This window comes from Glycine soja, chromosome 8 (assembly GCF_004193775.1).
Source record: "Glycine soja cultivar W05 chromosome 8, ASM419377v2, whole genome shotgun sequence".
Lineage (NCBI taxonomy): Eukaryota > Viridiplantae > Streptophyta > Magnoliopsida > Fabales > Fabaceae > Glycine > Glycine soja.
Window position 1 is genome coordinate 38,299,655 of NC_041009.1, and position 27,721 is coordinate 38,327,375.

The 27,721-nt window shown below is 36.4% G+C and overlaps 1 protein-coding gene across 2 annotated transcripts; it reads left to right on the plus strand.

Annotated features, from left to right (window-relative positions):
- Positions 1–563: 563 nt before the first annotated feature.
- LOC114423088 (kinesin-like protein KIN-14B) lies at positions 564–27,721 on the plus strand. Of its 2 annotated transcripts, XM_028389704.1 has the most exons (23): positions 569–1,067; positions 2,400–2,523; positions 2,949–3,035; positions 3,230–3,400; positions 3,505–3,611; positions 3,832–3,963; positions 4,090–4,268; positions 9,581–9,742; positions 11,405–11,496; positions 12,884–13,035; positions 13,148–13,321; positions 13,906–14,052; positions 14,666–14,854; positions 16,854–16,925; positions 17,426–17,481; positions 17,572–17,797; positions 19,287–19,478; positions 19,624–19,815; positions 20,236–20,586; positions 21,451–21,549; positions 26,354–26,494; positions 26,580–26,738; positions 26,892–27,721. In XM_028389704.1, the coding sequence occupies exons 1-23, from the start codon at positions 855–857 to the stop codon at positions 27,345–27,347; spliced, it is 3,873 nt and encodes a 1,290-aa protein (XP_028245505.1). In that variant the 5' UTR covers positions 569–854; the 3' UTR covers positions 27,348–27,721. The 2 variants fall into 2 exon arrangements, 1 of the variants encoding a protein (XP_028245505.1); XR_003668792.1 differs by lacking the exons at positions 26,580–26,738; positions 26,892–27,721 and adding an exon at positions 22,167–22,629 and having other exon boundaries at positions 564–1,067; positions 26,354–26,457.

The following is a 27,721-nucleotide window of genomic DNA, read 5'->3' on the forward strand; positions in this document are numbered from 1 at the left end:
TAAAGAGTTATAAATGTTGCATACAGTAATTTGCCATGCCGTAACAACTCATCACTTAACAAACTCCCAAATGGCGAGGAAGACCGGTAAAAAAAAGTTGTTGAACTAAAAAACAAATTTTGCTCTTATTTTAACAATAAATATAACGGTGATTAAACATTCTTCATCGGTATATCCAAATTTTAGAACTGTATCCTTTAATGATTCGCCTGTTGAGGCATAGGAACAATACTTGTCTTCACCATACTAGATGGACGAGAAACATTGTCGCAAACCGTCTAAACTAGGATAACCTTTCTCACTTTTGTTTCAGTCTGATTAATAGACTAATATCATGGTTTTGAACTAAAAAAAAAGTTATAAAAGAAAAATAAAAGTAAAATAAAAAAAGCAGAAACTTTGAGAAGCAGAATTTTACGTGAAGGTGAAGCCAAGTAGAGCACCCTTCACGTGCTTTGCCTTATCCTAAAAAAACTAAACTCTCAAGACACAGCAAAGCAGCAATAAGTAAGTGAGAGCGAAGGTTGGACAAACAAGAGGCACAAAATATTATGTGAGCCAGAAAAGCCCAACAATACGCTGTCTCACTCTCCAAACGACGCCGTTTCGCCTCTCCCAAAACCAAAACCTGCTTCTCCCTCCATTCATTATCACAGCCCAAAACCAAACGAAAAAGCCACAACAGCCAGAAATGATGATAAAATTTAAAATAAAAACCATAAAGCGTCTCGTAGTATTCATTCGCATTTAATTATTTATATTCCAAATCACTTTATATTTTTTTCTCTTCATTTCAAATTCGAAAAGAAAATTTCAAAGGAGAGAAAAGAAGAAGCGAAGTGTGATTGGGAACAATGGCTGAACAAAAGAACCGGTGGAGCTGGGACGTCGCCGGCTTCGACCCGTGGAAGTCGTCGCCTCCGCCGCCGCAACCGGCAGCGGAGCACGGTGATCGGAAACCTAGTGCGCCGTTGGTGCGACGGTACTCCATTTCGGCCACGTCGGTTCTTCCGCAACCGAAGCACGCTGTGGCTTTCAAGCTTCAGCGGTTGAAGGACAAAGTCAAGGTAATGCGTTTTCGTCTCCACTTGTAACTGCGCCTTAGCTTCTTTTTCTCTTCTCCGCAACGGCGACGACGACGACGTTTTGGTTTTCTTCTTAATTCGTAAAGTGTTTCGGTGGTTTTAGCTTCTGCTTCTTTGCTGGTTTTCGCAACGCCTGTAACTGTGCCTTAGCTTCGTTCTCTTCTGCGCAACGGCGACGTTTTGGCCCTTTTCTTTTTTCTTCTTATTTCGGAAAGTGTTTCCGTGGTTTTAGCTTCTGCTTCGTTGCTGGTGTTCGCAACGGCAACGTTTTAGCTCTCTCTTCTTATTTTCTTCTTAGTTCAGAAAGCGTTTCGCTGGTTTTAGTTTCTGCTTCGTTGCTAGTGTTCGCGACGACGGCGTTTTAGCTCTTGTTTCCGCACTTGCGTTTGCGTCGTGGACTTGGGGTTTTGTATGAATAGTTTCAGCGTGTGAATTCGAGAAAAAGGGAAGGTGTAGTGTAACGCATGAGCTTGGAGACTTTGTAGAACCTCAACGTACTATGCTGACGTGGCGCTGGAAACTATATAAGGTTTCTTTCAGAGTTGTTGTGTGTTAAAGGATGTTCTCAGTTAACATGAGCGCGTTGATTTTTTGAATGAATGTAGATTTGGTATTCTTCATGGTCCTCATGTGAACTTCAATTACTTGCTGGGACTTGAGAGGGGTATATTGCAGCTTGTGCTCTTACGGTGCCAACATTTTGAATTCAAGCTTAGGGTGTTTTCGGGATTCCAGAGGCTTCTTAGAATAATATGATATGAGCAAGAAGAATTCGGCAAAGGAAAAATTTTGGATCAACCCAGGAGCTTAGTTGGGGATGCTAAAGATGTGATGGGGTGCATGTTTATAATATGAATTGTCGTATGAAAACAGAGTGGTGGTTGTACCCGATCGAATAAAAAAGTTACCTGAGTGGTTGAATTTTGTTTGTTTGTTTCCCGTATATGTTATGTAACCAGTAAAGAATGATTAAATTCATATGTTATCAAATGATTCTACTATTCTAGAATGTAGAGTTGTATATTGAAAACCACTTTTTTGTGATGGATTGTGCTGATTAGGGATTGGGTAGTTTGGTTTTAGGTTCAAACCTCCATGCAGCCATTTATCTAGAAAAAATAAGATGGCTAGGAGATTTGCACCTATAGAATATCTTCTATACTATTTAAAATTTTAAAGTACTTGCTCATTCTTACTGGCCTGTCTTCTAGCTGGTCTGAGCTATTTTTTATGTAGCATCATTGCCAATTTTTTTGGATCATGCGATTTTGGGTTTAGTCATGTGTTAACAATCACATCAGATATTTTGCACAGCTTGCTAAAGAAGACTATTTGCAATTAAGACAAGAAGCAAGTGAACTTCAAGAATATTCAAATGCAAAACTTGACCGAGTTACACGATATCTAGGTGTTCTTGCAGAGAAAACCCGCAAGCTAGGTAAGAAACTAATTTTATCTTGACTCATGGATCATGCTTAAATGAGCAGAAGGTTTTGGAATATTGACATTTGTCCTATCAATTCTTTTGCTTCAGTGAAATACTTAATTAAGTGATAACATGAGACTCATTCTTTAAACTCATGTATGGAAATGAGAGTCATGTTTTTCACAAGTATCAAGGTCTGATCTATGCTACATTAATAGATTTAGCAGTTTTAGCATTTACTTTTTTGAAGTAAATGAAGTTAAGCAAGATTTTATCTTTTATTTTTTGTTTCTAGTACCCTATAATTTTTGGAGGAAGGGAGGTTTCCCTGTTAAAATTTTGGTACACTATTTTTTTTATATTTATGTGCGAAGTTCTTGTACTGTTGGTTTTCTGTCTCTAAATTTTGAAATTTGTGGTCTACTTGTGAATTTCAGATCAAGTCACCCTTGAAACTGAAGCAAGAATATCTCCAGTGATCAATGAGAAAAGAAGATTATTCAATGATTTATTAACATCTAAAGGTAGTTTTATGTGGAAATTTTCCTTTGGTATTGGGCAATTTCTACATATCCACTCTATTTTGGTCAGCCAAACACACTGTTTATATAGTAACTGGAACTGAAGCTATATGAATACACAACGTTCCTATTATTTAAGCATACTCATACATAAGTTTTTCTGAACTGAAAAATCCAGCAATTAATATTATTTGCAGGAAACATACGAGTATTCTGTCGTACAAGGCCATTATTTGAAGATGAAGGTCCTTCAGTTATTGAATTTCCTGATGATTATACCATTTGTGTAAATACTGGTGATGAATCCTTGTCTAATGCCAAGAAAGATTTTAAATTTGACCGAGTTTATGGACCTCATGTTGGTCAAGGTAAAACGATTTTATCCTTTCTTACTATCTTTCTTGAGTTCAAACATTGTCTTTGATATTTACTATATAGATTGCTTGTTTTACCTTTGATATTCTGTTTTCAGCTGAGTTATTCAGTGATGTTCAACCACTAGTGCAGTCAGCTTTGGATGGATATAATGTTTCCATATTTGCATATGGACAAACCCATTCTGGAAAGACACACACTATGGTTGCTCTTTCTTTCTTTTGTTGTTTGTGTGCGTGTGTGCGCAAATCACTTCCTCTCTCAAATAAAACACAAAAGTAAAAAGGAGTTGGAATTCAATGTTGTCTAACAATTGAAAATGAAATGGCTGCCTATGGGTCAATTATTTTTACATCTTTTGTCTTAAGTCAATGATGATTGGCCTAATCAATTTGCTTTTTTGATGTTTATTCATTATTCCCAGGAAGGATCAAGCTATGATCGGGGTTTATATGCTCGTTGTTTTGAGGAGTTGTTTGATTTAGCCAATTTAGATACAACCTCTACTTCTCGATATAAATTCTGTGTTACAGTTTGTGAGCTATATAACGAACAGGTCTCTTTCTGTTTTCACTTATCATGTATTTTACACTTTTCCTGATGTATTTGTAGTGTGCTTCCCAATTTTCTGTTCAGTTAGGATCAGTAAATTTTCTTCTTATCTCCTTTTACATGTTTTCAGACAAGAGATCTACTTTTGGAGGCAGGGAAAAGCACGCCTAAACTCTGCTTGGGATCACCTGAATGTTTCGTAGAGCTGGTGCAGGAAAACATTGATAGCCCTCTTGAGTTTTCTGCAGTTTTAAAAAGTGCACTGCAGACTCGGGAAAATGATTTATCAAAGAATAACATATCTCATTTGTACGGTCTAAATTCTCTGCCTACATTCTACATAGTTATGTTAAAAGTGGTTTTATTTATGTCATTTTGGGTTGCATGATAGATAGACTGTTTTTGATAGCATAGTTTTACCAATTTAGCTGTTGAGATTAATGCAAAAAATGGAAGATTGATTTGTGGGATCAAATCTACCATGCTATATATAAATGTGTGTGTATAGTGTATGTCATTTTAATTGGCATGATAGACTTCTTTTGATAGCATACACTGACCAATGTAGCTGTTGAGATTAAGTGCACAAATGGAAAATTGCTTTGTGGGATGCATATATATATATATATAGGAAGCATATCAAGAGAAATTTGAGAGTGTAAAGGAGCTAGTTTCAGCTTTATTATTTATATGGATGGTTAAGATGAAAAATAATTAAAGCAATCTTGATCATTTGTGTATGGTTGTATGACCATATACATATATGGTTTGGGAAGAACACAATAGAACCAAATCCACAGATCAATGCTGAAGAAAAGGAAGTGTTTTCTCAGACAACACTGAAGGTCAACAAGGTGCATGAAAGGAATGAATGGGTGGAGAGACACACAGAAGAGTCAGGAGCAGTGGGATCACCAATAGAATTAACCCAAGAAAATGTGGAAATCAAAACACAAGCAAACTTTAATTGGTAACTGGCAAAGAGCATGGGAGTTACCTGCCAATCACAATAAAACACAATGATATCCAAGTTGATACAACTGGAGGAAAGGGATAAGGAGGAAGCAAAAAGGTTGGGAAGGAAAGGGTTGCCCATATGAAGATCCTACAATACAAGAGGACTAGGGAGGGGTGTTAAATGGGCTGCAATACGAAAACTGGTCAGAAAAGAGAAGGTGGACATGCTGTGTTTACAAGAAACTAAAAAGGAGATAGTGGACAAGATAATGTGTCAAGCAATATGGGGTGATAAGGACATATCATTGGCAATGCAGCCAGCAAATAACAGTGCAGGGGGAATCTTATGCATATGGAATGTACACATATTCAAATTAGAAAGGAAACACACAGAGACAGGATTTATCTATTTGGAAGGAACACTGGTATCTGAAGGTGTCAAAGTCAACATTGTGAATGTATATTCACCTTGTGATGTGATACTGAAGGACAATCTGTGGGAGCAAATCAGGCAAATCAGAAACGCAAACATGGGAGGATTATGGTGCATACTGGGTGATTTCAACAACATAAGAAGGCCTATGGAAAGAGTTGGCTCCAGCCAAACACAACATCATGAAAGGAGTATCAAGGAATTCAATGATTGGATTTCTGATTTAGAGGTAGATGATGTACCTTGTATTGGCAGAAAATATACATGGTACAGATCAAATGGAACAGCTAAAAGTAGGCTGGACAGATTCCTAGTTTCTGCAGATTGGTTGAACAAATGGAAGGACACCTCCCAATTCATCCTACAAAGGAATTTCTCAGATCACTGCCCACTATTGCTGAGATCATCCAATGTGGATTGGGGCCCTAAACCATTTTGGGTACTGGATTGTTGGGTTTCAGGATAAACAATTCAAAAAGGTGGTATCTGATTGGTGGGCATCACAATCAATTCGAGGTTGGGGTGGCTATGTGCTGAAAGAAAAAGTAAAAGGACTCAAACAAAGGTTGAAGGTCTAGAATAAGGAGCAATTTGGGGATATCCAGAAGAAAATCAACAGGATTGAGCAGGAACTGAACCTGTTGGAAGTTGGTGGTGATGGGAGACAGTTAAATGATAGGGAATTGGTGCTGAGGCAAAGTGGATAAAAGAAGGGGATTGCACCACTAAATTTTTCCACATCACAGTTAATGGTAACTGTAGACATAATGCGCTTAGAGGATTGATGATAAATGGAAGCTGGATAGAAGAACCTGCTACGATCAAAGAAGAGGTTTGCCAATTCTTTAGGAGGAAATTTGAGGAAGACGACAAAGAGAGACCAACACTTGAGGGAACCTCTTTCGAGACAATTTCACAAAGCCAAAATGAATTTCTAATGCAGCCTTTTGATGAGAAGGAGATCAGAGATGCAGTGTGGGATTGTGGGAGTCATAAAAGCCCCGGACCAGATGGTTTGAATTTCAATTTTATCAAAGAGTTATGGGATCTAATGAAACCAGAAGTACGCAGATTTTTGGACGAATTCTACGTAAATGGCAGATTTCCTAAGGGCACAAATGCATCATTCATAGCGTTAATCCTAAAAGTGTTGGAACCTCAACCTTAATCAATACAGGCCTATATCGCTCATAGGGTGCATATATAAAATAGTGGCCAAAGTGCTAGCAAGAAGATTGAAGAAGGTGATGCCAAAGATCATAGATGAGCGACAACCAGCTTTTATTGGAGGAAGACACATGCTTCATAGTGTTTTAATTGCCAATGAGGCGGTGGAGGAAGTGAAGAGAAATGCTAAGAGCTGTTTGATATTCAAAGTGGACTATGAAAGAGCATAAGACTTAGTTAGCTGGGATTTTCTAACTTTTATGCTGAGGAAGATGGGCTTCTGCCCTAAATGGATCAAATGGATGGATGGCTGCATCAGAACAGCTTCTATGTCAATCCTCGTTAATGGAAGCCCTACAACTGAATTCATTCCACAAAAAGGAATAAGACAAGTGGATCCACTGGCCCCTCTCTTATTTAACATTGTGGCTGAGGGCTTAACGGGTTTAATGAGAGAAGCATTAAAAGCAAACAAGTACAAGGGGCTACTGGTGGGAAAAGATGGAATAGAAATCATTATCCTGTAGTATCGAGATGACACCATTTTCTTCGGTGAAGCATCCATGGAAAACGTGAAGGTCCTCAAGGCAATATTGAGGAGTTTTGAGATGCTATCAAGCCTAAAAATCAACTATGCAAAAAGTCAGTTTGGGGCGGTTGGAAAATTTACCCAATGGTTGAATGAGGCTGCCTTGTACCTCAATTGTAGCTTGCTAGCTGTACCGTTTACCTATTTGAGTATCCCCATCGGGGCAAACCCAAAAAGTTGTGTGACTTGGCAACCCATAGTTAAAAAATGTGAGAGTAGATTAGCAAAGTGGAAACAAAAGCCATTATCATTTGGGGGCAGAGTGACTTTGATAAAGTCAACCCTAAACTCAATTCCTATCTATTTTATTTCTTTTTTCAGGATTCCGAAGGTGGTACACAAGCTAGTCACAGTACAAAGAAGGTTCTTATGGGGTGGAGACATGGATAGCCACAAAATTGCTTGGATGAGCTGGGAGGCAACATGTCTATCAAAAGAAAAAGGAGGCCTGAGAATTAGAGACTTGACCAAATTCAATCAGGCTCTCATAGGAAAGTGGAAGTGGGATTTATTTCACCATCAGGGAAAACTTTGGGCTAGAGTGTTGGACTCCAAATATGAAGGTTGGCGGAGCTTGGATGACAACAATACACCTCAAGTAGTCTCCAAATGTTGGTATGACCTGAAAAAGGGATGCCACAATTCAGGGGAGGAAAGCTAGTTCCAACAAGGCATAAGATGGAATGTAGGGTCTGGTTCAAAAGCTAGATTTTGGGAAGATGGATGGACGGCTGATGGGATCCCTTTAAAGGCAAAGTATCCTAGATTGTACCTGAACTCGAAACAACAAAAGCAATACATTTTGCAGATGGGAGACAATTCAGAAGGGAAATGATAATGGTTTTTTTTATCGGCTAAGATAATATTGTATTTATATAAAATGAAGTACCAGGGGTACTGATATACACATATAAAGTATACCTTACTGCTGGTTCCACAGTCAGACAAACATAGTCTAAAGGAGAACCAAAGTAAGTATATAATTGAAATTTACATGTGTTGCTCTGCAAACTGTTCTAGCCTCTACTGATACAAAAACCTTGACTAATACTACTTGACCATTGGTTAAAATGGATTGTGAAATCTTTCGCAAAACCCCTGAGCCAAGTCCAAATGAGGAATGTAGCATCTTCAAACAATTTATTAGCATTGAAGGTTGCATTAGAGAACACTATACTGTTTTGGAGCTTCCAAATATACCATGTTAAAGCTAACCACCAACAGTGCCATCTCTTGAGCCTTACACTTTCAACTTGAACACCTATGTGTTGAAGAAAATGTTGTTGTGGAATTAGAGGAAACTGTTCGAGACTGAAATAAGTATGGGGGATGATTTTCTGGAGGAAATACAACCTATTAATATAAATCTCTAGCAATCGGATAAATGGGTATGGACAAATGATACCACTGGAAAATACATAGCTAGAAGTGCATACCAATTACTGGACAGGAACTCAAAAGATGATAACACAGATGGAATTTTTCATGCCATATGGAAGCTAAAAATACCAAACAAGGTAGCATTTTTTGTCTAGAGATTAATGAGGGACAGATTGCCCACTAAATTGAACTTAACGCGAAGAAATATAGACATCAATGATACACTCTGTCCATTCTGTACAGAAAAGGAGGAGGATGCAGGACATTTGTTTTTCAGCTGTCACAGAATTAGGCAGATCTGGTGGGAATCCTTGTCTTGGATCAACATGGTGGGACCTTTTTTGCAACACCCAGGACAGAATTTCATGCAGCACACGTTCTGCAATACACATCTTGGTATCAAGTCACAGAGATGGTTAATTTGGTGGGTGGCACTAACTTGGAGTATATGGAACCATAGAAACAAAATCATATTTTCAAACGATAGCCCCAACACCAGTAAGATACTGGATGATGCCATTTTCTTTTGCTGGAGCTGATTGAGGAACCTGGAAAAAGGATTCGACAATCCTTTTCATCAATGGTCAAGCCATATCAGAGAAGGGTTTTGTAATTAGTGGAAAATAGCTCCACAGATAGGGATCACCAATATATACTTAGAGTTTTGGTTCTTTAATCCATCATGATTAGTTTTGTATTAGGGAACCAAACCTCCACATGGGAGACTTCATTGGTGATTGTAAAAATCACAGTACGACTTGTACTGAAACTTATCTAATATATAATATTATTTTTGCAGATAAAAAAAATGGTTTGGAAAGACATTGTCTATTTTCATTTTATGTTTTCACAAATAATTTTAAAATGCCACCTTGTTTTTACTTTTCTTTTCACTGTTTTCGAAGATTTGTACTAGAAACAACGTAAATAACATTCTATTAAATGTATCACTGTGATATTCTATTATCAAAAAGAAGATTGTAGTTTTTTCATTTGCAGTTGTTACTGTTTTGATAATCCTGTGCATTTTTTGCCAGATTTTGTGACTGCTGTAGACTAATTCAGCTCTGTGGATTTCATGCCTTTCTGTGTCAGGATTGTCACGATACACATATTTTATAACAATTTGATCACCGGTGAAAACTCCTATAGTAAACTCTCTCTGGTTGATTTAGCTGGAAGTGAAGGCTTGATAACAGAAGATGATAGTGGCGACCGTGTCACAGATTTGCTGCATGTCATGAAGTCTCTTTCAGCGTATGTAATTTCAATGCATTATTTTTCTCTTCATTAGCAAATTTACTGGTATTTGCTTTATTGCTTAATATTTGGCCAGGTGTGTGTCCATCCATGTCTTTGTGTGTAAGTGCACTTCAAGTATTTTCTGTTGTCTTAGATTTGTTGCTTAACAGTTAGCTTACCAGATTGTGAATTCTGTTTCTGCTTGGGGAACAAATGTTTAGATGCTTAGTTTCCTAATAATAGATCTGGGTTTGCATTTCACTTATGGTGTTCAGGTAGTACGTTTACTGTGTTACCTAATTCCTTAATTCCCCCATCAATGACTAAAAGGATTTCAGAAATGAAAAGAGAAAAGCTATTTCAGAATGGAGTTTATTTGATATAACTAATCCAACTAAAAGTAGTCACAATCTCTAGTATTTATACTAGAGTTAGTACAGCTGTAGAGTTTATTTGATATAACTAACCCAACTAAAAGTAGTCACTACTCTAGTATTTATACTAGAGTTAGTACAGCTGTAGACAGCTGTCATTACAACTGTCAACTAACTCCAAGGTTAGTTGAGTTAACTATAATAACTAACTCTACTAACAGAATAAAAAGAAAGGGAGTAATTCTACTCTTCTACTCTAATAACGACGAGCGGGATTTTACAGCTGCAATACATCCAATTCACAATCCAGTTTGTTGGTAATGGTGATTAGTTGAGGGTTTCTGATAATCCTTTCTCTGCAAGGAAGATTGAGGGACAACCATAGTGTAACACTTGAACCTGGTCCTGTTCCATGTACTGTATTTAGGGGTGGGTATATGGACCATTGGACCAAGGTCTGCGGACCGGTCCATTAAGTGTCTGTTCAGTAGAGTGGAAAGAAAGTGAATTGAGATGAAAGTTTTGAATTAAAGTAGAGTGTAAAAGTGTGGGTCTCACATCAATTTACTGTTTATTTCTTCCCATTTCCTCCCTCTTTCTCTTCAAATGGACGGACCCTAAGTTTGCGGACCGTGCAAATAACGGGCCTCTTTTTTTTAGAACCCGCATAATTATAGGCAAATTTGGGCCCGGTCCGTGAAGCCTGTGGACTTTGCAGGCTAAATCCGTGGCTAGCCCGCATAAGACATGCGAAGACTTCGATATTTAATTTAGAAGGTTTGATGTTGTTATAAATCTTGATATATTTTAGTTACAAATGTTAGTGTATTTTAGTTTGATAGATTTTAGCTTAAAAATGAAAGAAAAAAAGAAATTTCTTCTAATTTGATAGATTTGTTGTTGTTTTTTTTTAATTACTATTTGGGCTAATGGACCGGTCCGTTTATCTGCGGACTTTTGTGAACCGGATATGGGCCTGAAAAAAATACCATTTATCTCGTGGACCAGACTTATTTGGCCCATATAAAATGTGGACCTAGCCTTAAACTGGTCGGACCGGTCCGTATACCCACCTCTAACTGTATTGAACCATACGTGGATAAGATAACCCTTATTTATATCTACAAAAATAAAATGTAATTTGATTCTCCCTAACTCCTCTCATGTTCTGGCTATTGTCTTGTCATATATATAGATTTGCTTTTTCATTCTTATTGATGTTTTGGGCAAGTTTAGTGAAAAGAATGTGGTGCAGGGGATATTTTATTTTCTAATTTGTTGCATTTTAAAAATGAATATGCAGGTTGGGAGATGTTTTATCTTCTTTAACATCAAAGAAGGATATTATTCCTTATGAAAATTCGCTGCTAACAAAACTGCTTGCAGATTCGCTTGGTAATTATTTTCTCTTCCCTCTTTTTATCTTTGAAGTTTGAATTTATTGTGGTGGCATCAATTTGGTCTTTGAGTTGTTACACCTCATGGAATGTTGATATACTAGTAACACAATTGTCTCTGCTTGTTAAGATGCCAATGAGATTTTACAAGTCAGGTGTGGTTTTTTCTTTGTTAGAAGTCTGTGCTCATTTATCACATGCTACAATGAATTTTGTGTTTGTGTGTGTATCAGTGTCTAGGAAGCACCTTTTATTATTACCCTAGGGAACAGTCTCCACTAAGTGTATCTAGAGTCTATATATATTGATGACATGCTGAACTATTATACTACATTTGAAAAGAATAAAAACCTTTTCATTTTCTAAATTCTCTCTAAAAAGATTCTGTTTTCCCTCTAACTTTAACATGGTTGGACAGATCTCCTTACACAGACCTTGTTGGGTGTCTTTCTGCATTCATGACTTTCTATTTTATATTTTCTTTTATTTAAGTAACGTGTGTTTATTTGTAACAAACTGAAAGTTTAGTAAACTTTAGCTTTGGGGGCGGGGGGGGGGGGGGGGGAGTGTTAGAAGTGTGTGTGATTCATGTATCACATGCTACAATGAATTTAAGGTTCATGGGTATTAGTGTTTAGGAAGTTGCATCGCATATTATAATTCTTGGGAATAGTCTCCACTAAGTCTATATAGAATCTATATATAATATGGATAACATGCAGAAGCTTTGTACTATGTTCTACAAGAATAAAAGCTTTTTATTCTCTAAATGTAGTGCAAAGCTTCTATTTGTATCCATGTTAGTGTGCTATCATGGATTCCCTCTGAAATAATTATTGTTCTCTAAATCTCTCCCTTTATGTTAGTGTGCTATCATGGATTCAACATTATGTTAGTGTGCTATCGTGTCAAATACTGTTAGGAGTCCAACATTGAATTGAAAAAGAAACTTAATGTGTTACTTAAGCCATGAGGCTTTCCCACCTATTGGACTAGTTTTTTGGGTTGGGCTCTCCTCTTGTGCTTAAATCTTAACAATTGGTGTTTCTGTTGAGAGTCAGGTTATGCAAATGAGTTTCTCATCTCTTGAAGGCTTGCCATTGTGAATTTTATTCCACCAAAGGATACCTTTTACTATGTTGAATAGACAAAGACATTGGTACATGAAGCAACACTTAAAATTTACCTGCATTTTATGCATAAAAAAGGATTTACCTTCATTTGAGTATGGTTTTTCTTGCTTTTCACTTTCTGTTCTGTAAATTGATTCCCCATGTAATTATATAAGTTGTTTCATTATTCATCATGATTTGGGATTAGTTCTTTCTGATTGAATTCAGGCACGTGATCTAATTTTTCCTGTAAGTGTTTTTTAATGTTTGCAGGTGGGAGTTCAAAAACTTTGATGATTGTGAATGTGTGTCCAAGTATTTCAAATTTATCTGAGACATTGTCGTCTGTCAATTTCTCTGCTAGAGCTCGAAATTCTACATTAAGCCTTGGAAACCAAGACACAATTAAAAAGTGGAGAGATGTTGTAAGTTCCCATTCCCATTTATGTGGATAGAATGATGTTGAGTGTAAACTAGGAGTTAATGGTTTCAAATTTTCTATTTATATCATGTATTGTATTTGTCATTTTTTAATAGGCAAATGATGCACGAAAGGAGCTGTATGAGAAAGAAAAAGAAATCCATGATCTAAAGCAAGAGGGTTTGGAACTCAAGCAAGCGCTTAAAGATGCAAATGATCAGTGCATTCTACTCTTCAATGAAGTGCAGAAGGCACGGAAAGTTTCTTCTGTATTGCAAACTGATTTAAAGGTTTGGTATTTGAATTAGCTTGTCATTGTTTTCCAGTTCTATGCAGTGACTGATTATTTGGTGGCTTGAAATTATATTTTGAAAAATGGCGTGCTTGGGTTATGTTAATCCGTTGAGCAATTCCACATTATTTTTGTGCTGCAACATGTTAAGACATGTACCCAACATTTAAAATTTTAAATCAGTCTCTTGACTGCATAATCACAATTAAATATTCTATCAAATCCACCATTGTGCATTTTCTGAAATCATTTTGATTTAGGTTTGCTGAGGTAGGTGTTCTGTCAAATGTTTTGACATTGTGTTAAGTTCTGGTCCTTAAATTTATAATGATAACTATTTGACTATTGTCATCTTATCCCAACTTGAATATATTATTTTGCTTTTTCTAATTCTATGAATTGTTCAATAAGCTTAATAACATTACTTTGTTTAGTTAACATGTTCAATATTTTGGACTGCAAAATGTGCCCAAAACATGCCTGAGAACATTCATATTGTGCTATTAACACTTAGTTGATATCATTGAATATAAAAGCTTTTGCCTTGTCAGTGAGCTACATTATTGCTTTTATTTGTTGCAGTCGGAACATGTTTTGCTGTCAGATAAACACAATATAGAGAAAGAACAAAATAATCAGCTTAGAAATCAAGTTGCTCAACTTTTACGGTTAGAGCAGGATCAAAAATTGCAGATACAAGAGCAAGATTCAACCATCCAAAGTTTGCAGGTTGGTCCTATGTTATGCTAGTTTGCTTTACCTATTCATTAGGACTTCTTGAATGGTCTATTGTTCCAAATTCTAAGTACTTTAACAACTTCAGTTTCTTGATGAAAGTTAGAATGATCTTATATGTAACTTTTGTAAGTAGTAAATGTTAATTAGTTTTGTTCGCTGGGATGCTTTATGTTACTTGCTTTTTTAAATTATAATTGATCCTTATATTCTTCGGAATTGCTTCTCAACCCCAAATTCTTATTACCTTTTGTTCTTTCTCTCTCTCCCCACTGTGTTTTGGACTATATACATCCGGTTCGATGCTGCCTGTGCAGTTCTTTCTATTGCATGCTACCAAGTGCTACATCTTATCAAATTTATGTGTGTACTGATGACATGCCCAGCACAAAGTTGTACCAATAGCACTATGTCATAATCTGGATCACTGCAATTTGTTCATCATTGGGGTGGTTTGAACACTATCAAAAACATCCTTTACTGAATTCTCTGATTTGAATACAAATTAATTTAGTTAATCCTTAGTTGTAGGTGTGGTGATGTATGTTATCTTTTTTCATGCTTGCCAGATAATTCATGTGTTCTATGTTTTTCCTCTCTGATGCAGGCTAAAATTAGAACTCTTGAAACTCAACTCAATGAAGCTATTAAATCTAGTGAATCTAGGTCAACATTTGTCTCCGAGCCAGAGTTTGCTGATCAATCCAATTCCAGACCAACTGATGATGGCATAGACTCTTCTGCAGTAACCAAAAAACTAGAAGAGGAACTCAAGAAACGTGATGCACTGATTGAGGTCTGTTATGCTTGGCAACTGCGTCTGATTGCGTAGTCTGCTAATTGTTGTTTCCTATTAATATATGGTTATTGCTTGACTTCTTTGTAGTTTTTATATAGCAAAATTTTTCGTAAAAAACATTACTGGCCGTAGCACTCTGTACATCTTAAAGATGCAAAATGTTATACATACAGGAACATGGTATGAGTGTACCATCATTTTTGAAAGCAACAATTAAGTCTAAAACTAAAACGGGGACATAGTTAGTACGGTGGCTTTGTTAATATATATGATGAAAGGGAAAAAAGATATAAGTTAAACCTGGAGCCAAGTAAACACAGCTTACATTGTGTTTGGTTGAGATGATTTTGTGAGGAATGAAAGTGAAAAGGATGGAAAGGAGTTGAAAGAAGAAAAGTAAGTGTGTTTGGTTGAAATGAAAGATGTATGAAAGTTTTGAAAAAAAATGGGCCCCACAAAATAGTTTTTCATTGCAAAATGAGATGAAAAGAGGGGAAAGCTACAGTGATTGAGAGTGAGAGACATTGAAGAATTATTTTTACAGAACTAGCCGTGCTCACCTCTGGGACGAATGCTATGAGGTGAACAAAAGTGATAAGAATATGATCTAATCTGATCTGTGTGAGGTCATTAGTTTTTCAACAACAAGATCACTTGATTTTTTTTTTACTTCATTCACTTGAATTAAAATATTATATATTAGTCATGATTTTTTATGCTATTTAATACAGTTTTTAATGTTGTTTCAGATAGTCAAAATTTTAGCACATTTTCTTAAATGATAACACTTATTTTGTTAATTTTATTTTTTTGGATTGAGTAGTGTTTCCTGCATAACTATTGGACACTTTATGTAATTAAGATTCACCTTGATAATTTTGCAAATTATATGCCTTGTTAAAAAAAGAAAAAAAAAGTGTTTCTGCATGTTAATTGTGATATGGGTAAAAATGTATTTTTTTAATGCATATATTTCTTTTTTCTTTTCTTTTCTTTTCTACCAAACCACTATAATTCAAATATGTCATCTCTTTTTCATTCTCCTTCACTTCAACCAAACATTTAATTTCACTCTCTTTCTACTCTATTTCACTTCTTTTCATTCCTCAACCAAACACAGGCTAAAATTTTGGTTTGTAGCTTCTGTTCTGATGATCTTCTAGTTTGTAGAAGATATACTCAGTATAAAAGTTGTCGCTATAAGTTCTGAATATTTATTTTGGGTAAGGGACAGCACAACACAATTATTTTTCCATGTTTGATTTTGAAAATGATTGTGGGACAGGACAAAAAAGATGATGATGGACAGAACAAAAATATAAATTCTTGTAACTCACTTCTTCGAAGATCATGTTCCACTTTGCAAATATTCTCTGAACTCAAATCACATTGCAAACAAAACAGGAAGTCAAAAGGAAAATTGAAAAGTTTAAGCTACAAATCAATTAAAAAAAAGAACTTGAGAAGACCCATAAGAAGGAAAAAAAAGACATGAAACCTTTGGTATGTGAATCACAATTTCAGAATCCCAATAAAGAAATCCAATCCATAAAAAAAGTAGCTAGAGAAAAGGATAACATTCAAAAACCATATGATGAATAGATCAGAGATGGGAAATCACTTATAGCTGAAAGAGTCTATAGAAGAAAAGCAATGACACTTGGGAAGGCCATTTTTAACTCTGACGAGAGAGAGAGGGTCACAGTAACACAATCGTGGCTATTAACAGTTATCTAATATATTAAAAGGGTATTCCAATTAACTTTATATTATTTTGTTTGTGCTGTCCATTGTACACCAAATAATGTACAGACCCAAAGATTGTCCAGTAACTTGAATAATTGACCTGTACTGTTCTCATTGTACTTTACCTTAGTGTATATCAAACACACCTTTTGTTTAATTCTTTAGCTGTATTGAATTTCGATAGGCCTACTAAAGTTTTATATTGGACTGGTTAGAATAGAGGCTCAATTTTATATTTGGTGGTTTGCAGAGGTTGCATGAAGAAAATGAGAAATTGTTTGATAGATTAACTCAGAAAGCATCTACGGCCGGATCACCTAAGGTAGGAAGGTTTCACTGCATACCAGATTAACTGTATACTATCACTATGAACTGTTGTATATAAAGGGAAGTATTGTTGTCAAGCTTTTCAAATTTGACACTAACTATTTTAATGTTTGTATATCAAATTATGGTCCTTTTTTAAAATATAAGTTACACTGTATATGGCCCTGTTATATTTTTCTTTTGATGACTGTGGTTGTGTCACTAAACCAAATGTTTCTATCTTACCCATAAGTAGTGTTTGATTTTGAAGAACTTTTGATTCATAAACTGGCTTCTATTTTCATGGCTGCAACCATAGATGTCTTTTTTTCCTACCATTGCTTGCTTTCTTTTGATCAATCAGGAAATCAGCAACATGTTGTATTGTAATATACATACCAATTGTCATAAATAGCATATCCAAACATTAATGTAACAATTATTTATATTAATAGTCATGCTTCTTTGCTGTGTGTGGGTATTTCTGGCTCCCTAAAATTCATGCCTTACTTTCAGTTGTCAAGTCCATTAGCCCATGGATCAGCAAATGTTCAGCCTCGGGATATTGGAAGGTACTATTTATTCTACTCCTTGTAAGTTTTGTTTTGTTTTCAAGTATATGATTATTGAGTATTGACTAAATTCTGGTTGGCTTGATACAGGAATGGCACCAACAACAATACAAGTTCTCGTTCTATGGATGTTCTTCCTTCACCTTTGGCCACTGATAAAAATGATGGCACGGTTGCTCTAGTTAAAACTGGCTCTGAAATAGTTAAGACTACCCCTGCCGGTGAATATCTGACTGCTGCCCTGAATGATTTCGATCCAGATCAATATGAAGGGCATGCTGCTATATCTGATGGTGCAAACAAGCTTTTGATGCTGGTATGTGTGAATGTATTTATGATTCATTTTACTGAAAACAGCTAATATGTGCAGTTGTGTTATCTTGTATGTTATTTTCAGTTATGTTAAGCTGAGTCTTCCTCGGAAGAATATCTAAATTCTGATCATACATGTGAAATTGAACATTTCATATGCATCTAACCTCTTTCTAGTTACTCACTGGATAATGCAATGACTTGGATGCATTAAAAACTTCAGGGAAATTACACTAATCCCAAGGTTAGAGCACATTACACTCGTGAGACTCCTGTTGTATGGGACACAACACCAGTCTTTGTTGATTGTAAGGTGTCAGCTGCTGTATAATTTATGGGTAAAATGTCTAAAATTCCTATTCAAGCTTGCCTTTTCCTCATAATTAAAAGCATAAATTTCCATCTTCATCCTCACACCTCTAAACCTCACCAACCCATGACCTAAGCCTCACCGACCTGTTCTCTAATGTATTCCTTCAAGCACCCTCATAAATCCCTTCATGAAATCATTCAGTTTCCATCTTTTGCCAGGACAAAACACAAATTTGATGGATACTAAATTATTTTTACCAATTGATAAGAACCTTAGACATTGTGTTTCAATGTATGCCTTTTGTGCACCCACATAAATCGCAAGGGTCTTATCAGTTGGTATATAGCTTTTCACCATGCCTCAGGTTCTCAGCTACAAATGAACAGCATGGGTGGTGATGCTGGCATTGTATTATTTGCTTAGGACCAGTCAAAGGGCGAGTGCATGGCCAACTTGGATGGATGTTGGGGCTGTTGAGTGTGGATCATGGTGGGATGCTAAGATCCTATTGCAACTTTGCATGGTATGGCACATGAGGCCCACATTGAAAGTGGGGATTCTAGTTTGATGGGTTTATAAAGAGAGTCAAGACACCAGAGAAATATACTGGAAATGGCAAAGCATTGCCAGCAAAAGAAACCAGAGGACAACTAGCTCCTTGCACTGTCACGTGCTGACATGAGAGAGGACTGAAGCCTGGTGACAAGTCCTTGATACCAGGACACTGCTGCTGACTGCCAGAATATTAGGATAGGAAGATAGTAGGGTTCTGAACCTCTTATAATGGGCAGTGAGACAGTAAGACCTAGGTTCACCCAAAAAATCAGGGCAAATTTTGACCAACTCTTGATACCCTATTAGGAGAAGCTGTTAACGATGGTGGGAGCATGCTGGAATATGAATGTTTTATTCTTAGGCACTGTACATGATATATATAATCATGTGTGTTTATAATACTAACTGTTAATCCCTATAATTGTGCTATTCTAATTTCTACATTTACTAAGAGAATATTTACAGCTGGAATTGCTCCCATTCTATAACAACTTGAAATAATCATGTGCTTAACATCAAAAGAGGTTATACATACAATTTTAATCATAATAAATGAGGTTGATTGCTCTGCATATCAATAAAATGTCTGCACCAATTTCATGAGCATATTTTAAATTGGTTGCAGGTTCTGGCTGCTGTCATCAAAGCTGGTGCCTCTAGAGAACATGAGATACTCGCTGAAATTAGGGATTCTGTTTTCTCTTTTATTAGAAAGATGGAACCAAAACAAGTAATGGACACCATGCTTGTTTCCCGTGTTAGAATTCTGTATATAAGATCTTTGCTTGCTAGATCCCCAGAGTTGCAATCAATTAAGGTAATAACAGTAGAGGCTGTTGGATTTCTCTTTGAAAAGAAAATAAGTTCTAATAAGGTTTTCGCTGTGTACTTTTGGGATGCTTTATTGAGTCTAGTGGTATGCATTTTGTTGATTTTGTATGTCTTGCACATTGAATTGGAAGGTTTTGCCAGTTGAGTGCTTTCTCGAAAAGACTAATACTGGGCGCAGTAGAAGTTCCAGCCGAGGGAGTAGTCCTGGTAGGTCTCCTGTGTTATATGTTGATGAGCAGATCCAGGGATTTAAAGTGAATCTAAAGCCAGAAAAGAAATCCAAATTTTCATCTGTTGTGCTGAAGATACGTGGTATTGATGAGGTAGCTGCTACAACTTATTATTATATATCTTCTTATTTCTCTGTACAATAAGAAACAGAAAAGCTCAGTTACGGTGTAGAAAACTATTGGGGAGGGAAATTGTAGTTTCTCCTGTGACTTCTTTTAGATCTTTGAACATTATAAATGCCTTTTTGCAATTTCTTGGTGTCCCTATCATATGTTATCTGCTAAATGACTGATAACTGGTTGAGAAATGAAGGTTGGGAAAGTAAACATTTCTTACACTTCAAAGTTTCCATAAAGACATGCCATTTATTCTTTTTAGTTTTTGTGCTGCTTTTGTGTTGTTTCTTTTCTGGCACATACCTGAAAAAAACCTTTCATTGTTTGAACCTAGGTCACATGTAGATACTTCATTTTTACTTATTCTCTTTGCATTTTGAAATAAACTGTGCATAGGACATCTGGAGACAGCAAGTAACTGGTGGAAAGCTTAGGGAAATTACTGAGGAGGCCAAAAGTTTTGCAATTGGTAACAGGGCTCTTGCTGCACTATTTGTACATACACCAGCGGGTGAGCTGCAGCGTCAAATTAGATCCTGGCTTGCAGAGAGTTTTGAGTTTCTATCTTTAACGGGAGAAGATGCATCGGGGGGGTCAACTGGTCAGTTGGAACTTCTTTCAACTGCAATTATGGATGGTTGGATGGCGGGACTTGGTGCTGCTCTTCCTCCCCACACTGATGCCCTTGGCCAGCTATTATTTGAATATTCAAAACGTGTCTATACTTCTCAATTACAACACTTGAAGGTATGCCTCTAGTTAGTTCTGTGTTGCATGACTTATAAATGCATACCTCAGAAGTTCTCGATGGAAGCCTTGTTTACTTTAGGACTTTGTTGAGAGATGACACTCATACAATTCATTGCATTCAAATATTACAATAGTCTAAACATAATACGGAGTCCAGCTACTTGTTTTGGCATCTTTGATTGGATGAAGTACTTTTCATAGCTTCTTTATAATATTTAGATAATGGTCACTTGTTTTGGCATCTTTGATTGGATGAAGTACTTTTCATAGCTTCTTTATAATATTTAGATAATGGTCACTTCGTATCGTCTTTGGTGGATATTATCTATCAATCTAGTTTAAACTTAAATTTTATTTCTTTAACCTTCTCTCATACTAATTTTCTAGATCTAGGTACACAGCGGCTGCTCCTTTATATAGATTAATTACAATTAATTATAGGAGATAATGAGATATTGTTCCTATAGTTCTGATATGATAATAAAGACATAGTCTGAAATTGATCCTATTTTGATTCTCAACAGCTACAAAAGAAAAGAGTGCTACTTAGAATTTTAATATATTATTTTCCCTAACTTCTTACATGCATTTTGAATTCAGACATTCTTCCCTAACAGAGGTATGCATCTGTTTCAGAAGGTTACATAACTAACATATAACCTTCTGAAACAGATGCATACCTCTGTTACCTTCCGTGGAAAGTTAGATTTATGTGATTTGATTGTGTTGTGGATGCATACCTTAGACCAAAAGAAATGAATGAATCCTTTTTAATTAATTTCCCTTTTATGAGAGCATGATCTGATATTAGGCTCCTTAGATAATGTGTCGGGCTTCTGTTTTCTGACATTTGATTGCCAGGATATTGCTGGTACCTTGGCAACAGAGGAGGCTGAAGATGCAGCCCAAGTAGCGAAGCTACGTTCAGCTCTAGAGTCGGTTGATCATAAAAGAAGAAAGGTTCTTTGTTTTTTTTCCAATTGTTAAATCTTATGCATGCCTGCAATTGTGTTATACTATATCTTTAGTTGCTGCATGAACTCACACTTTTGTAATTTCATTGGTTATGAGATAAAAGTTTCCCAATAAATGCTGTTATAACCCCTGATTATAATGCAAAACCATTTATTTATTTATTTTGACACTAGAGGCTGAGAATTGATGTAATGATATGGTTGTTGCCTTTTGACCTGATAATGTTGGTAACAAGTTCTAGTTGTATAAACAACTCTCTCCAACCTATGGTAGGAGAGTGCATATAGAACGGAGACATGAATTAAATTGTGTGCATTTGATATTGGGTCCCGTGGAAGTCACAACCAATATTAGCCACCATTATATTATCATCAATGGAACTATAGGACTAATTCTCAGTGAAAAGGTTTAAATTCATCATTCTTGCTCTCCCCATCAATGCTGGGAATAGAGCATAGACAAAGCCAATCACCAAAAATTATGATGAAAAAATTTCAAAGAGAAAGAGCTTCAAACCTTTGTAAACATGGCAGTAGTGTAGTGATTGGATTGGTTTACAAAGGATGGTAAAACTCATATATCATATAATGTCGAAATTATAGGAATTTAGGCTATGTTGTCAATCACGGGTGTTGCGGCGGAGCGGCCCCCATCCGCGATGGGGATGGACGTAGCGGCGCGGTTCAACGTCGCGGTTGGCACGGCCGCTATCGCGGCGGAGCGGCACGGGATCTGGATCGGATTTTTGCGCCGCTACACTGAAGCCGTGGAAATTCCGAAAATGCCCTCACTTAATGCGGGAAAGTGAGGGTATTTTTGGTATTTTCGTTTTTGTATTACCTGCTCAGGGCTCCATAGCTGGAATTTGAAAACCCTAGCGCGTTGCTGCTCTGCACACTTGCAAGGCTGCGACACCCCGGCGAGGCTGCGACCCCGGCGACGCTGCAACACCGGCAAGTGCCGCCACCTCCTCCATGCCCAGGAGCACGCTGCGAGTCTGCGACACTGTTCATACCTTTCTTTCCCAATACGCTGCGAGTCTGCGATACCGTTTCCTTGCTTGAGGTTTTCTATTTATTGTTTCTTTGTTTTCCTAATTATTTAATTGCCCTTTTTTTCAGTGTGGGTACCATGAGCTGGGATATGTGTGCATATAATCAGTTTTCAATTCATTATATTTAGATATTAATTAATATCGCCCTCTCATGTTTTATTATTATTTTTATTTAGTATTGTTTTGATGCTACCCACTTGTTTTAATTTCCACGGTCAATCAGTAGTTCATAATAATCAATGTTTATTTGCTTGACTTTCTACTTTATGTTTTGTAACTTTTGTTTAAGTAATTATGTTTTCAGTTATTCTTCTATTTTTGAACTTATATATATACATATTATTAATTATTTAACATATATAAAAAACATTAGAATAGCGGTCATCCCACTATCTGCTATCCCGCTATCCCACTTTTGGGGTCGACCACTCTGCTCCGCTGCGCCGGTATTGACAACTATGAATTTAGGTAGGAAAAGACATCAACAAAGACTTATCCCACTAGGGGAGGTCGGCTACATGGATCATACAATGCCATTTAACACGGTTAAAAACCAAAGTTTTAGAAATATTATTTAGCTTGAATCTCAATCTCCCTTGTTGATTTCCTCCAACGTTCTTTTTGGTCTCCTTTTCACTGTTTTAAAAATCATGCAATCTACTCTTCTAATTGGTACCTCTAGTGGCCTTCTTTGTACATGATGCCCAAACCACTTTAACCGATTTTCTGTCATTTTTTCCTCAGTTGGTGCTACACTAATCTTTTCTCATACATAATCATTTTGTATTCTATCATTTCTTATATGACCACAAATCCATCTTAACACTCTCATTTCTACTACTCTTACTTTTCTCTCATGTTGTCCCTTTAAAGTCCAACATTCACTACCATATAGTATTAGCTGAAAGAGTGAAAGTATTTAGGTAGGATTGTAGGAAAAGGCTGTTAGATAATATTTATAGAATATGATATTTTTCTATGATGTATACTGATACATTACAGGAGACAAAGCACTAGCCCTTGTTTATAGCATTCTTGGATTCCTTATCCTGATCAAATCTTAATGAATCAAATTAAAAAATACTGAAATTGAAACTACTCCAAAGTGATGATCTAAGACAACTGTTGCAATTATGGGGTTTTAGATAATAGAGGGAGAGAATAGAGAGAAAACTGAGTTTAAATAATATTTATTTGTATAAGATATGATGTGATGATAAAACCTAATGCACTCATGCCTATTTATACTTAATAATCCTAAGGTAATGAATCATAAAATATCAGAAAACATCAAAAAAAAAAAAAAAAAAATTACTCAAGTTAAGAAAAATGAGGAAAATAGAGAAACTAATCTTGAGATAATTTTTTAGATACTCAAGTTAAGAAAGATATAATATAGACAATATGAGATAAAAATTTCGTACCCCATTGCCCAGAGGCTCTTCGCTATGCGAAGGTATGGGGGAGGGATGTTGTACGCAGCCTTACCCTTGCATATGCAAAGAGGCTGTTTCCGAATAGACAATATGAGATAGTCTAACTAAAAATTACTCTATGATTCAATCAAGTTGCAAGAGAAGATATCATCCAATGGTTTGATATTGGCATATTAGGGTTCTTCATTTTTCTTATATTGAAATATCAGAGCCTTAATTCTTTTTAAATTTTTTTTGCATTTTATTTTGCTTGGAGGACACTCAGAAGGTTTTAACTTTTAATAAAATTTAATAAGGAAAAGAAAAAGAAAACATTATTTTCAGGCTTTTTTTCCATGGTGTATAATTATATTCCTGGAAAAGAGAAGTTGAGAGTATGGTGATCCCATATTTTGCTTGATTTTTGTTCCCATGCCAAGTGATAAGTATTTTGATTTCCCATGACAATTTTAAGTTATCTTGTAACCAAAATATTAATTTCCCTTTCCATTTTCAGTCTTTTCTCCTATCATTTGAATTTTACCAAATTATATAGGCTAAAATGTATTTTTTGTCCCCGTAAAATATTCAAAGTTTGGTTTTAGTCCTTACAAATTTTTTTTGTCTGTTTGTCTTTGAAAAATTAATATGTGTGACTTTTTGGCCTCGAGCTAAGTTTGGACGAATCCAAACCTATCCAACCCTACATGGATTTTTTTTAAAATTAATTTAAAATATAATTTCTGGAGGTTAAAATTCCCCCACAAAATATAAAAAAGCTGCCACAAATTTTTTAAATAATTTCCTGTCTTGTATATCTCATTGAGCTTCTTCCCGTATGTGTCGAGCTTTGCAAACGTCATGTCCAAATTGCTTTGCATTAGAAGCTTCCTGTTGTAGGACATGTCCACGCAACACTGACACAGATCATGGCACTCCGCCACTGGCGGCCATGACAGCGATGGGCTCTCACTGGAGTCGCAGTTCTCTACGGTGATTAGATTGCCGTGAAGCTCCTCCTGGTTGGCCTGAATCAGCTGCAATTTTCTGGCGAAGACGCAAATCGAATGGGAGAGAGAGAGAACACACAGAAAAGAATAGCTTCACCGTTCACCAGAGACCCGAAGCTCCGGCAAATGCTTCTTCATCGCTGTCGTCAGTGTTGCCTACGTTGCAGTGTTTGATGTAGAGGAGGAGGAGGGATGTGAGGGAGATTATGGTTGTCAAAACGCACACCACCACTGCATGCTATGCCTGGTTTGAACGTCAACAGGAGGGGTTGTTCTCTTGGGGTGGTGGAGCAATGACGCTACTACCATTGGGAGTTGGGGGTGGAGTTTCTGTGGTCTCTGCTGCATATGTAAGGAATAATAGAATGAGAGCGAAGAGAAGGAAGGTTAGGGTGAAGAAAGAAGGTGCAGTAGCAGCCATGAGCATCAGCATGTGTGTGCGGTGGTGACATTGTTGTGTTAGCAGTAATAGGGACAGAGAGTGGTTAGTTGAGGATGGTGAAGCTGAGCATTAATTTTTGGCAGCTTTTTGTATTTTGTGGGTGGTTTTTAACCCCCAAAAATTACATTTTAAAATTTAATTAATGTCATGTAGGCTCAGATAGATTTGGATTTATCCAAACCTAGCTCTGAACCAAAAAGTCACGTTTTAATTTTGTGCGGATGTAAAACAAACGAAAAACAAACTTTGGGTATTTTACAAGAAAAAAAAACATATTTTAGCCAATTATATATTAAGATATTGAATTCTAACCAAACTTCTTTTATAGTTTACCTAGAACTAACATTCTTGGTCCTAGTATTAAAAAATAACATTCTTCATCAATCTCATTTATTGTCCATTAAAGAAGTCTGTTGTAGTGGGATGTTATAAAGCTGAAATTCTATTCAACTCAATAAGAAATTCATTTTTGTTATGCTTCTAGGTCGGAAGAGATTTTATGTGTATAATTGTTTGTAGCTTCTTTTAGAATGTGAGCTTGGACCTAACACAACCCCGAAAGTTAACTCATGGGTCGAAGGTTGCCCTCCACTTGTATATTTTATCTTGGTACTATTTCTATCCGATGTGAGACTTGGGTTTTTCACAATATACCCCTTACGCCCAACACTTTTGGGCTTGGTGCGTGGATAACATGATAGGTGGCTCATTTAATTGATCTAGGATAGGCTTTAATACTATCTTAGAATGTGGGTTTGTTCCTAACTCAACTACAAAACCTATTCCAAAGAAGGATCTTTCTGCTCGTTATCTTGAATGATTTGTTTATCATACACTGACATTGATTTCTTCATTTTTCTTTTATCAGATTTTGCAACAAATGAAAAGTGATATAGCTTTATTGACGTTAGAAAATGGTGGTTTCCCTATTCAAAATCCTTCTACTGCAGCTGAAGATGCGCGATTAGCATCTCTTATTTCGCTTGATAGCATATTAAAGCAAATCAAGGTTTTTATATTATTGTTCAAATCTATTTTCGAAAGTTAGTGTACTGATTGGATATTATTAATAATTCAACGCTTTATTTAAACAGGATATGACAAGACTTTCTTCCGTGAACATCTTGACCAAAAGTAAGAAAAAAACGATGCTTGCTTCTCTTAATGAATTAACAGAACAGATGCCTTCGCTTCTTGAAATTGATCATCCATGTGCTCAGAGGCACATCGCAGATGCTCGCTACATGGTTGAGGTATGCGAAGTATTGTGTATTGTATGCTTAACTTCTTTCATCCGTTGTCCAAGTTGGTAACAATTTTATAATATGCTAAAGGACTCAACTGATGAAAATTAATTTGGATTGATTTTCTTTGATGCCTGAATCCTTTATTTTGTTATGATACAGTCAATTCCTGAAGAAGATGACCCCATTCAAGATATATCTCATGATCGCATGCCATCAACAGATCTGGGCTCTGGATCTGAAACTGACGTTACACAGTGGAATGTACTCCAATTTAATACTGGCTCGACCTCACCATTTATAATAAAATGTGGTGCAAACTCTAATTCAGAACTAGTCATTAAAGCCGACGCACGAGTTCAGGAACCAAAAGGTGGTGAAATTGTGAGGGTTGCCCCTAGACCCTCCGTTTTGGACAATATGAGCTTGGATGAAATGAAACAAATATTTAATGAACTACCCGAGGCTCTAAGCTTGCTGGCTCTAGCAAGGACTGCAGATGGAACTCGGGCACGATATTCTAGATTATACTGGACCTTGGCTACTAAGGTTCCATCGCTTAAGGATTTGGTCGGTGAGCTCGAAAAAGGGGCTGCACTCAGAGATGTGAGAACATGACCTTTGAAGGGAGCTAGATGGTTCTTAACTTGTATGTGTAGAGGTGCCTGTGCTAAATGTCTAATGCTCTGCGGGAGTTTGGTCAAGTGGTATTGCATTTCCGTCTGGCTTGCTTTATTCTTGGGGGAAGCAAATTCCCTGTAATGTTATGTACAATGTATGTATTTGTCACTCTGCTTGCACGTTATGTCTGTATGTAGTAATTATTTTTTTAGTATACTTTTCCTGCAGTTTTGCTTGGGATAGTTAATGAATGTAGCTTAAAACGCTGCTTACCGGTTCAGTTCAACCAGGTGCACAAGTTGCACCATCTGATTCCATTGACAAATTCGGTTTTAAATATAATATTCATATTCAACTTTTGGCCGTAAAAA

Bases quoted from the DNA above. Each gene is read 5' to 3' on its own strand.
- LOC114423088 (XM_028389704.1), top strand. From the start codon at position 855: ATGGCTGAACAAAAGAACCGGTGGAGCTGGGACGTCGCCGGCTTCGAC. The intron at 11,497-12,883 runs GTAATTATTTTC...TAATGTTTGCAG, and splicing joins ACTGCTTGCAGATTCGCTTG to GTGGGAGTTCAAAAACTTTG. The intron at 14,053-14,665 runs GTTGGTCCTATG...TCTCTGATGCAG, and splicing joins CAACCATCCAAAGTTTGCAG to GCTAAAATTAGAACTCTTGA.